The sequence below is a fragment of the Oncorhynchus keta genome, chromosome 28 (genome assembly GCF_023373465.1).
Source record: "Oncorhynchus keta strain PuntledgeMale-10-30-2019 chromosome 28, Oket_V2, whole genome shotgun sequence".
Taxonomy (NCBI): Eukaryota; Metazoa; Chordata; class Actinopteri; order Salmoniformes; family Salmonidae; genus Oncorhynchus; species Oncorhynchus keta.
Genome location: NC_068448.1, coordinates 37,303,331 through 37,316,486, shown reverse-complemented (window position 1 = coordinate 37,316,486; position 13,156 = coordinate 37,303,331). Strand labels below are relative to the sequence as shown.

The 13,156-nt window shown below is 43.6% G+C and overlaps 1 protein-coding gene across 6 annotated transcripts in view; it reads left to right on the top strand.

Moving 5' to 3' along the window:
• The window catches only part of acot7 (acyl-CoA thioesterase 7), a 74,575-nt gene that overhangs the window by 20,059 nt on the left and 41,360 nt on the right, over positions 1-13,156 (top strand). For 5 of the 6 annotated variants that reach the window (XM_052482936.1, XM_052482934.1, XM_052482935.1 and 2 more), the window contains one exon: positions 4,151-4,307. In XM_052482936.1, the coding sequence (XP_052338896.1) occupies positions 4,151-4,307 (157 nt within the window). Of the gene's footprint in view, positions 1-3,555; positions 3,687-4,150; positions 4,308-13,156 lie in introns of those variants that run through there. The other variant, XM_035741016.2, reaches the window with a different exon arrangement.

Genomic DNA, 13,156 nt, shown 5'->3' with positions numbered 1-13,156 from the left:
ATAGTCCTATAAATACTATATTAACTACAACCTAAAACCTTGGAATACTGAAGTCTCATGTTAAAAGGAACCACTAACTTTCATATGTTCTCATGTTCTGAGCGAGGAACTTAAACGTTAGCTTTTTTACATGGCACATGTTTCACTTTTACACCTTTATTTACCCAGGCAAGTCAGTTAAGAACAAATTCTTATTTTCAATGACGGCCAAGGAACAGTGGGTTAACTGCCTGTTCAGGGGCAGAACAACAGATTTGTACCTTGTCAGCTCGGGGGTTTGATCTTGCAACCTTCCGGTTTCTAGTCCAACACTCTAACCACTAGGCTACCCTCCTCCAATACTTTGTTTTTGCATTATTTAAACCAAATTGAACATGTTTCATTATTTATTTGAGGCTAAATTGATTTTTATTGATGTATTATATTAAGTTAAAGTAAGTGTTCATTCAGTATTGTTGTAATTGTCATTATTACAAATAAATAATGAAAATCGGCCGATTAATCGGTATCGAATTTTTTTGGTCCTCCAAAATTCGGTATCGGTATCGGCGTTGAAAAATCATAATCGGCCGACCTCTAAAAACCTCTAAAAACATAACCATTCTATCAGATCTTTCAACACTCTGACGGAGTTGATGTTAGATCAAAATTGACATTTTCTTCCTATTTCAAGTTTGTATACACACAAGCAATTTGGTTTTTCCTCAGTCGCTTGCGACTCTAAAACCTAATTAAAATGTAACATATTTGAACCAAAATTCATATTCTATTGTAATCTATTATACAGAAGGAGTTGACAGTTTATGGTTGTGACCATGGAGATTCCAATATTGTTTGTTTAAATCTATCAAAAGTAGAGAACTTTACAGACCATTAGTGATCTCGTGGCACTACATGTAATGAGGACATGAATACGGGGTCCTTATGGTATAGCTGGCCCTGCTCATTCATTCAGCATTTTAAACAAATATGACAGAGTTGACCAAATCTCCGGACACATCTTTTGGGAATCGCAGTTTTGAGAGAAATATTATTTAATGTCACAGAGGGCTATTGCAAGAAACTACATAAGATAATTTTCCAGTTAATATCCATTATTGCCAGTTTTCTTTCATTTTAAACACTTTTTTGGAGAGTTTGAAATTGAGATCCTTTGCTCCAGACAAGGACATTTCCAGACGAAGAGCCGACATGGAAATTAATAATATTCAAAAGCCAATATTTATCAAGAATCTCCTGCTATTTCCTGCTATTCTAAACATTTTGCCATGGGACTGAGAGAATATTTTGCAGTTTTAAAGCTAATTTACTGTAATTCTAAACATTTATTTAATGGCTTTTGACGTGTTTATATGCTATCTGGGGGGCCCGACCTCTGGGGGGATCCCAACCCCCTCGATAAGGGTTGGAGTCCCCCAAAGCTCATTGGGGTGTGTGCTGTGTTAGTGGTCACATGGTGTTCCTCTATGAGAGATAAGATGGCCTCCGGTTTCATTTTCAGGGCACTCCAACATTCCTCACATACTGTAACTGAACCTGTCCCTCAAATTAACATCACCTCATCTGCCCAGACAAAACGACTTTGGATATGTATGCGTGTGTGTAGGTGTGGGTGTGTTTGAAAGAAAATGGCTGTGTCCCAATACTGTTCACATGCATCCGTTCCTTCCTCCCTTCCTTGAGGGCCATATCTTAATACTCCACATTGTTTAACCCAGGTAAAGAATGCAGAGCAGACTTTGAATGAATCTTTGTCTGGATGCATTTCTAAAGAATTGGGAAGGGCCCATATTTGAGCATGTTAATGTAACGTGTCATGGCTGGCATAATCTGAGCATAGGAGAAAGGCTCATTTAGAAGTCAATGCTTCTAAACTCAGCAAAAAAAAGAAACGTCCCTTTTTTAGGACCCTGTCTTTCAAAGATCATTCGTAAAAATCACAGATCTTCATTGTAAAGGGTTTAAACACCGTTTCCCATGCTTGTTCAATGAACCATAAACAATTAATGAACATGCACCTATGAAACGGTCGTTAAGACACAAACAGCTTACAGACGTTAGGCAATTAAGGTCACAGTTTTGAAAACTTAGGACACTAAAGAGGTCTTTTTACTGACTCTGAAAAACACCAAAAGAAAGATGCCCAGGGTCCCTGCTCATCTGCATGAACGTGCCTTAGGCATGCTGCAAGGAGGCATGAGGACTGCAGATGTGGCCAGGGCAACAAATTGCAATGTCCGTACTGTGAGGCACCTAAGACAGTGCTACAGGGAGACAGGATGGACAGCTGATTGTCCTTGCAGTGGCAGACCACGTGTAACAACACCTGCACAGGATCGGTACATTTGAATATCTCACTTGCAGGACATGTACAGGATGGCAACAACAACTGCCCGAGGTACACCAGGAACGCACAATCCCTCCATAAATGCTCAGACTGTCCGCAATAGGCTGAGAGGCTGGACTGAGAGCTTCTAGGCCTGTTGTAAGAGCAAAAAGTGCCCTTCACTGACGAGTCGTGGTTTTGTCTCACCAGAGGTGAGGTGATGGTTGGATTCACGTTTATCGTCAAAGAAATTAGCGTTACACCGAGGCCTGTACACTGGAGTGGGATCGATTTAGAGGTGGAGGGTCCGTCATGGTCTGGGGCGGTGTGTCACAGCATCATCGGACTGAGCTTGTTGTCATTGCAGGCAATCTCAACACCATGCGTTACAGGGAAGACATCCTCCTCCCTCATGTAGTACCCTTACTGCAGGCTCATTCTGACATGACCCTCCAGCATGACAATGCCACCAGCTATACTGCTCAGTCTGTGCGTGCTTTCCTGCAAGACAGGAATGTTAGTGTTTTCCCATGGCCAACGAAGAGCCCGGATCTCAGTCCCATTGAGCACGTCTGGGACCTGTTGGATCGGAGGGTGAGGGCGAGGGCCATTCCCCCCAGAAATGTCCGGGAACTTACAGGTGCCTTGGTGGAACTGTGGGGTAACATCTCAGAGCAGGAACTGGCAAATCTGGTGCAGTCCATAAGGAGATACACTGCAGTACTTAATGCAGCTGGTGGCCACACCAGATACTGACTGTTACTTTTGATTTTGACACCCCTTCATTCAGGGACACGTTATTCCATTCCTGTTAGCCACATGTCTGTGGAACTTGTTCAGATTCTGTTTCAGTTGTTGAACCTTTTTATGTTCATACAAATGTTTACACATGTTAAGTTTGCTCAAAATAAACGCAGTTGACCCCCGAAAGGACGTTTCTTTTTTGTTGTTGCTGATTTGACGTTATTGGAGGCTTGTCCATAAATCTGCTCATACCAACTCTTGTCCGGTCCAGATGTGGCCTCGGATATGGCCTTGGGTGTGGCCTCGGATATGGCCTTGGGTGTGGCCTTGGATTTGGCTCCGGATGTGGCCTTGTTCTTGCGCTGGCTTTTGCTTAGGTTGGAGTATCCTGTAAAACAGGTTTGTTTGGTATCAGAGAGAGCAAAGGCGTCTTGATCCCCGACAGATTTGTGTTGTTGACTGGTGAATGATAAAGGGAAAAGGAGAGGGTAGAAGGCTAGGGAGTGCTACATGGAGATGCAGTTCAATTTGAAAAGTAGAATTGAATGAAGGTCTTTGGTTTGCCACAATAGGGAAACAAGGAGGACGAATGATCAAATTCTCTTCAAATAGTTATGTAAGTAAACCTACCTGGTTTTGGGCAGATAGTCCGTATCTGGTCGTTGTACTAGAGATTGTAATAAACATTGACTGGACACAAATAGCCGTTCCCAGTACCTTGTCATATTTATACGGTCCACTAGGTGGCTCTCCAGGGCTGAGAACGTCTGCATGGATATCTTGAATGGGTATAGACACCATTTGCTCCTTACATAGACAACCAAACATATAACCATGAAAGACAACTGTCGGTGTTAAGACATTGCTTGTGTGTCTTTTTTTTGTCAGGCCATAAAAAATTATATATTTCCAGGGGTTGTGAAGGATCATATCTAACCTAGATGATGTGAAATGTTTGGCTGGGAACCGGAACCTGGACTGAATTGCATCTCTCTCTCTCTCTCTCTCTCTCTCTCTCTCTCTCTCTCTCTCTCTCTCTCTCTCTCTCTCTCTCTCTCTCTCTCTCTCTCTCTCTCTCAGGATCGCTGCGCAGCGCAGCTGGCTCGCGTGGAGCGTACCGACTTCCTGTACCCCATGTTCATCGGGGAGGTGGCTCATGTCAGTGCTGAGATCACCTACGCCTCCAAACACTCTGTGGAGGTGCAGGTCCACGTGATGTCAGAGAACATCCTCACAGGTAACCAAAGCGACAGTCCATTACGCGTACCTCTTCCAATAAAATGTAAAGTGTACCCTCCTTCACACTCTGTTTGAGGTGCAGGCCCACGTGATGTCAGAGAACATCCTCACAGGTAACCATAGCGACAGTCCATTACGCGTACCTCTTCCAATAAAACGTAGAGTGTACCCTCCTTCATGTCGATGAATGTCATTGAATATTCAAATGTAACACTTGCTGTCTGAAAGTGTGTCTGGCCACAACACTTTTGGACGACCAATTAGCCAAATATTGTACTTTGTAATTGGCTCTGGGTGGGTTAACGAATGACCTCATTGTGTTTGGCGGTGGTCGGTCACTAGGGGGCAGCGCGGCGTAAGTCAAAGAACAAAATGGAAAGAAAATACTTCCAATTGTGTTCTCTTGGACCCAAAATGAGGGCTTGTGACATTAATGTTGCTTCCGTTGACAGTTTACTTCTATGATGTCATATACGTACCAGAATAATGTTACCCCGCTGACATCGTCTGCACAGTACAATGAAATGCTTCAGAATGGAAAGACTTGGTGTTTACATGTGGTGACATTCTGGTGTAGTTATTTAACTTGATATGTTGGTGCTACAATGGTGTGAGTGCAGTTATCGTCTTCATATCTCATGGCTACTCCTCAATGAGCTGCACACATCAGTCCCCTGCCTGGTCCCCAATTCATGATTTGGCATTAGGTGTGGACTAGCTACTATGTATTGGGACAATAGCTATATATCCACATCAGCTGAATATTCACATTCATGTGCGTGTTGTTGTATGTATGTAATCTTGGGCTGAGTGGACATGCACTGTAGACAAATATAGACTGCTGTTAGAGGTTGGATATTGGAAGGTACACACACGGCTAAAACGCACACACAGACTCCCCGTGCATGAAGGGAGCGAACAGCACAGTGGCACGGCCTGACATGCTCTTCTGACCCTGAAATGTCAGCTGACATGACAATGCTGCGAATGACTGGCCAAGCAGTACTCTGATCATATCTGTGACCTCAACGGAAAGCAGCAGGAGACAATCCAATGTGCGTCTTGGCCAAAAAGGCTGTGGCCATTAATTGTCTTTGAAGTAAACACACAGAATAGTCATGTATGTTATGACGGTTGGTGTGTTTTGTTTGGATCCTAGCATCGCCACAATGAATACACTGGACATTCCCACTAGCATGCTAAGCTGAAATAATGTCCATTTGTGTGTTTTAGTTCAAAGTAGACTCAGCGAAATGAGGCAGATGCAAAAAGTTAACAGCATATTGGGGTCAATTTCCGCAACAACTAAGAGTGTTGAAGCACGAGGCTCAACCTCTCCACTGTTTTGGTACCCTGGGTACCACGCTGTGTACAGCCTGAAGTGAACCTGTGCACATGCTCAGATGCTGTGTGTGACTGTGTGAGAGCGAAGTCCTGCATCACTCCCATCTCAATATCTGCGGTGCTGCTCATGGCAACATCATTTCACTGAGTCTACCTTTAAGATCAATAATGGATCAGAGGAAAGAGAGAGAGAGAGAGAGAGAGAGAGAGAGAGAGAGAGAGAGAGAGAGGATGAGAGAGAGCGAGAGAGAGAGAGAGAGAGAGAGAGAGAGAAAGGGGGATGAGAGAGAGCGAGTGAAAGCGGGGTGAGAGAGAGAGAGAGAGAGAGAGAGAGAGAGAGAAAGGGGGATGAGAGAGAGAGAGGGAGAGAGAGAGAGAAAGGGGGATGAGAGAGAGCAAGAGAGAGGGGGATGAGAAGAGGAAACAAAAGTGTGATCCCCCAGGCGGCCGTTGCCACAGCAACAATGTTTCTCCGTGTGGCAGGAGCAGGTTGGGAAACGCGGGGGCAGAGCGATGAGGATGACAGGTGGAGAGAGAGGAGCTAGCTGATGCTGCTGCTGCTGCTGCTCCACACTGGCACAGCCAAACACACCCTTCAGTCAGTGTCCTTCCTGAGGGGTGGGACTATAACTAGCCATGGGGAAGTCTATTAGGTCTGTCCTATGAAATGGGCTGGAGTAGGCATTTTAACAAGATTGCGCTTGTTCATTTCCATTCATTCTCTATCCTACTGACTTTGTCCACTAAATAGTATAGAAGTATAACATTCTGTACACAAACAAATGCTAGCAATGTTTAGGATAGCAGGGTCTCTCCCTTTTGGCATGGGACATATTCTCCCTGTGTGTGTGTGTGTGTGTGTGTGTGTGTGTGTGTGTGTGTGTGTGTGTGTGTGTGTGTGTGTGTGTGTGTGTGTGTGTGTGTGTGTGTGTGTGTGTGTGCATGTGTGTGTGCATGTGTGTGTGCATGTGTGTGTATGTATATAGGTGTGTATGTTTGTGTGTGTGTGTGTGTGTGTGTGTGTGTGTGTGTGGGGGGGGGCATGTATGTGGGTTTGTGTATGCATGTGTGTTAATTTGTGTGTTTGTGTATGTGTGCCACTGTGTGTGTGCTGTGCCAGTGTTTGGCCCTTTAAAGGCTCCTGCAGGCCCTAGGGGAAGAGAAGCTAACGGGAGCAGACATTATTTGCTTCTGTCCTTTCCACTCAGTGTCAGGCGTCACAAACAGCGGCCCAGTCGGCTACAGACGCCGTGTGTGTGTGTGTGTGTGTGTGTGTGTGTGTGTGTGTGTGAGAGAGAGAGAGAGAGAGAGAGAGAGAGAGAGAGAGAGAGAGAGAGAGAGAGAGAGAGAGAGAGAGAGAGAGAGAGAGAGAGAGAGAGAGAGAGAGAGAGAGAGAGAGAGAGAGAGAGAGAGAGAGAGAGAGAGAGAGAGAGAGAGAGAGATGTGCGTGTGAGTGTGTAACAGGGCTTATGTGGACACACAGAAGCCCTTGCCTCTTTATCGCTTCTACATCTATGGCTGTTTTCACCAAGTGACATTTGAGATTTCGCCCTCTTGTGCCTCTTTTTTGACCATAGCCTCCCAAGCCTACTCGTCTACCTTGTACAGACCAGTTATAATTCCACGGTCCTATTCACTGATAGAAGTGTTGTGGTAAGGGTTTGATGGTTTTGTATATTCATAGAAAACTAGCCTCTATACTCTTCTTCCCTGGGTGACGGATGGACGGCTGGGTACTGGGTTGTGTGTGTTAATGTAAATGTGTGTGTGAGTGTTTTTGCTGGTGTGTGTATGTGGTGTGTGAGGGTGTGTGTGTGTATGTCTGCATGTATGTTAATGTAAATGTGTGTGTGTTGGTACATATATGTACTGCATGTGTGAGGGGTGTGGGTGTGTCTGTGTGTGTTTGTGTGGTCACATGACCGGGCTCCCAGGTTCCTCACAAGCAGTCAGTGTGCATCTCGTCAGCGTGGCCTCACTCACACTCCCCCAGGGGAACTCTGGGTACTGTGTGCACAAGCCGTGATGATTTTCCCCGCAGGGTGGACCATCCACACACACACACACACACACACACACACACACACACACACACACATTTTAAATACTTTACTTGAATCCACAAATCACATTACATCAAGAAAGATTTACACACGTCAAAGGTATTGAATACAAGGAAACTTAAGGATACAGAAAAAAACACTTTCTCCACACAGCTAGGCTGCCCATAGTGGCTGAAACAGAGAAGTACCTTGCCAGTTGCTTTGCTTTTGTCTTAGACAGGCCGGCAATCTGAAGGCCACGTACCGTAAGCCTATGTACGTGGCCAAGACTGCCAAATATCAGTGCCACCAACTTGCAAGTATATCCAAGGCTGTCCAAGCGTGATAGAGGGGCTGGTATTTAAGAAGCCTTTCAGCAAAGGCCTGCTCCATCTAACAATCAAATGAGCAACCCACTTCCAAAATGAGCACCTCCCTCTGGCCTTCACCCACAACAACAATATCTGGCGTATTTGGAACACAGGAAAACACATTATCATCAACATCAAACACACGCACAATTGAGCATAATTGTCTCGCATGTAAACAGTCACATCTCAGACATCCACGGGGAGCAGAGATTTACACTGAAGTTTTCACATCAGATGTAGCCTATCCACTACCAACTCTATAGGACGTTTGGCTAAATTCTCAGACAATAAGACTAAACACAATTCCTCGAGTGAGAAATGCATTGTTGTGTGAATCATTGAGCATCAATCAAATAAGCAAATGTTTACTCCGTTCAAAAAGCTGTTACTTTAGTTTAAAGTACACTGTATGATGACTAGATTTAATCCCGCCCTAAAGTATATTTATAGTCTATCTTCCCCATCTGTTCTGTTCAGCAGGCCGGCAGTTCTGCATTGGTCTTAGCTTGGCTCACTTCTATGGAAAGTCTGTGGTTTTGAACATCGGATCAAGTGTTAAACGATCCCTGCTGTCCTGTCTTTGTACTTGGAACACATTGTTCTGAAGAGCCAGTAAAATATGGATTATTTGGGGATGGAAGGGACAGAAAGAAAGATCTTGGGGCCATCTCTTCTGGGGTTCGGATTCTGAGTGTTTAAAGTCACTAGGAATGGAATGCTTCCCATGGAGAATTCCCAAGAATGGGATGAAGGATTGACTAGGGGAGGGGATGTGAATGTACTTTGTGCTTCAGACTAGTCAAGGATAGTCTCCTCACCTAAGTGAACCCCGCATACAAATGTTGTTTGAATTAGGCCAGTCTGGGAGCAAATTTCTCTTCTTAGATTTAGCTAAATTTGAGCATCTCTTCCCCTTCAGTCCTCCAAAGCAAAAACAAAGAAGAGTTTGTTTATTCCAAGGATTTGAATGACTTTGGTAGCAAGCAGGACTAAGGTAACACCGAAATCAGCTTTTAGGGAGCGGTAATGTGTTGACCAATAATGGTTGCATTTTGAGATCAACTGTGCGGGCGAATTTAGCGTGTATTGGTGGTTTAACGAGAGATCAGCTGGCGATATTCTGGTGGCCATCGATGGTTGCAATAAGCCCGACAAGACTACAACGCCATATCAAACATTCACTTATGCAATATTAGCCATTTCAAATTTAGAGCCAGTGATCTGATAGCATTGCACTCCTCTCCCCATCGGTTCGAAAGGTCATGAATTGGAGTGGGAATCGCCTTCATTCGGATTCTTTCCCTCATCCCTTCCCCTCCCACCCTCTCCCCTACATTTCAGTGAAGAGGTCCAGTAGAGCTATTTATAGCCTAGTGTCAGTCTTGGTGAGCTGAGGATATGTAAATAAACCTCTGCTTCCTCATATGTGAGGGACTTCCTGGGTGGTAGAGAGCAGTGAGCTAACGAGGCCGGGTGAAGCGCGCCCGATTCTGCGCATGGTTGGCATGGCAACGCCATCTGTCTTCACAGCTATAACTTGGGCGTGCATGCAAATCCCAAATGCAGTCTTTCTTGTCACAATTCCTCTTCCATTCAGAAGCCGCGCTACGTTTTTACAGCCTACTACTATGTGGTGTGCCGACCAAGGCTACTACATACAGCATGTAATGATGTGTGTGATGCTTGTTCCATTGTCACCTACTAAGTCTGCGTTTAGACAGGCAGCCCAATTCTGATATTTTTCCAATAATTGGTATTTTGACCAATCACATCTGATCTTTTCACATCAGATCTTTTTCATAGCTGATCTGATTGGTCAAAATACCTATTAGTGAAAATAATATCATAATTAGGCTGCCTGTCTAAACCAAATAAGTATATATACACTAGATGACTGATAGGGGGAGCTGTGTTAACGCCACCCTGCCTCCGTCTTGGCATCCCCACCAGTGTAAAACATATTTTAAAAGCTATAGAAATATATTTGTTAATGTCCTCATTTGTTTTTGCCACATGTATTATATTACAGGTACCTTAAATGCATACTTTAAATTATATTGTGTGAACTAAACATAAGAATAACATTTTTAATTTAAGTATATTTCTTGGATCTTACTAATGTTACTGTCCCCACTACAACAAAGAAATACCTAAATACATGTAATTTTGTTCTTGAAACGTTTCTTTAAAATACTGTAGAGTTCTATTAATTCCTATGGAGGACTGCTCCTATTGGGGAGTACCAATATGGCTGACCGGTAGCTTCAAAGCCTCTCAATGGTCAATACATAGCGACAGCAATCCAGGGTTTATATACATCATTGGTCTAAACGCAGCCTCACGCCTCGATCATACCGGTAGCGTCATTGAGCAAAATGGTACGCAGCATCAACAAAAGTTCAACATTCACCTTCTGCTACCATTTCTGTCAAAAGATAATTCCAACAACGTATGCAACACACAGAACACACTGCAACTGCCTCTGCAACACAAGGCTGCAAGGCAAACGCAGCGTTCCATTGGAAATGAATGTACTTCTGGTGTACCAGCATGCAATGACGCTGTCGGTGTGATCGAGGCGTAAGGAACACAATGGTGACAGAGGATATGATTGTTACACTGAACAAAAATATAAATGCAAAATGCAACAATTTCAAAGATTTCACTGAGTTACAGTTCATATAAGGAAATCAGTCAATTTAAATGAATTCCTAAGGCCCTAATCTATGGATTTCACTTGACTGGGAACACAGATATGCATCTGTTGGTCACAGATACCTTTAAAAAAAGGGTAGGGGTGTGGATCAGAAAACCAGCCAGTATCTGGTGTGACTATTATTTGCCTCATGCAGCGCGACACATTTCCTTCGCTTAAAGTTGATCAGGCATGTTGTTGCTTGTGGCCTGTGGAATGTTGTCCCACTCCTCTTCAATGCCCGTGCAAAGTTGTTGGATAGTGTGGAAGTCGTACACATGGATCCAGAGCATCCCAAACATACTCAATCGGTGACGTGTCTGGTGAGTATGAATGCCATGGAAGAACTGGGACATTTTCAGCTTCCAGGAATTGTGTACAGGTCCTTGCGACATGGGGCTGTGCATTATCATGCTGAAACATGAGCAGTGGTGGAAAAAGTACCCAATTGTCATACAGTAAAATTAAAGATACCTTAATAAGAAATTACTCAAGTAAAAGTGAAAGTTGCCGAGTATAATCCTACTTGAGTAAAATTATTTGCTTTTAAATCTACTAAAGTAGAAGTAAAAGTATAAATAATTTCGAATTCATTATATTAATCAAACCATACGGCACAATGTTGTTGTTTTAATTTACGGATAGCCAGGGGCATGCCAACACTCAGACATAATTTATAAATTAAGCAAGTGTTTAGTTAGTCTGCCAATTCGGAGGCAGTAAGGATGACCAGGGATGTTATGTTGATAAGTGTGTGAATTAGACCATTTTCCTGTCCTGCTAAGCATTCAAAATGTAACAAGTACTTTTGGGTGTCAAGGAAAATGTATAGAGTAAAAAGTACATCATTTTCTTTAGGAATGTAGTGAAGTAAAAGTTAAAGTTGTCAAATATATAAATTTTAAAGTAAAGTACAGATACCCCCCAAAAAACTACTAAGTAGTACTTTCAAGTATTTTTACTTTAGTACTTTACACCACTGAACATGAGGTGATGGTGGGGTATGAATGGCACGACAATGGGCCTCAGGATCTGGTCATGGTATCTCTATGCATTCAAAATGCCAACGATAAAATGCAATTGTGTTCATTGTCTAACTTATGCCTGCCCATACCATAACCTCACCGCCACCATGGGGCACACGACGCCACACATGCTGTCTGTCATCTGCCCGGGACAGTTGAAACCTGGATTTATCCGTGAAGAGCACACTTCTACAGAGTGCCAGTGGCCATCGAAGGTGAGCATTTGCCCACTGAAGTCTGTTACGATGCCAAACTGTAGTCAGGTCAAGACCCCGATTAGGACGACAAGCACGCAGATGAGCTTCCCTGAGACGGTTTCTTACAGTTTGTGCAGAAATTCTTTGTTTGCGCAAACCCACAGTTTCATCAACTGTCCGGGTCGCTGGTTGGTATCAGACGATCCTGCAGGTGAAGAAACTGGATGTGGAGGTCCTGGGCTGGTGTGGTTACACGTGGTCTATGGTTGTGAGGCCGATTGGACGTACTGCCAAATTCTCTAAAATAACTTTCTGGCTTATGGTAGAGAAATTAACATTAAATTCTCTGGCAACAGCTCTGGTAGAAATTTCTGCAGTCAGCATGCCAATTGCACACTCCCTCAAAACTTGAGACATCTGTGGCACTGTGTTGTGTGACAAAACGGCGCATTTTAGAGTGGCCTTTTATTGTCCCCAGCACAAGGTGATCATGCTCTTTAATTAGCTTTTTGATATGCCACACCTGTCAGGTGGATGGATTATCTTGGCAAATGAGAAATGCTCACTAACAGGGATGTAAACAAATATGTGCACAACATTTGAGAGAGAAATACGCTTTATGTGCGTATGGAAAATTTCAGGGATCTTTTATTTCAGCTCGTGAAACATGGGACCTTTACATGTTGCGTTTATATTTTTGTTCAGTATATAAGATGATGGGAATTAGTAGAACATCATTTGTTTCAGTGTGATGTAGTGCACAATATGCAGCACAGTTCATATCTATGCTGTCTATATCTGGACAGATCACATATGACATCACTATGCAATTTGGAGGTCGTCATGACAACAGTCTGGGTGATAATAATGAAGCCTCCCTGTATGTCAACGTACCCTTGCTTCTGCTAAGACGTCCTGTTTTTTATTGCACGGGTGTTCACGTGCCCCTGATAACGCAGTAAGGATCGTGGTCCTTCTGTTCAGTTGGTAGAGCATGGCGCTTGTAACGCCAGGGTAGTGGGTTCGATCCCCGGGACCACCCATACGTAGAATGTATGCACACATGACTGTAAGTATAAAAGCGTCTGCTAAATGGCATATATATACATATATATATAGGATAATGATCAACTTCATGGGTAAAGCGCTTTTCAAACATTACGCTCAAAGTGC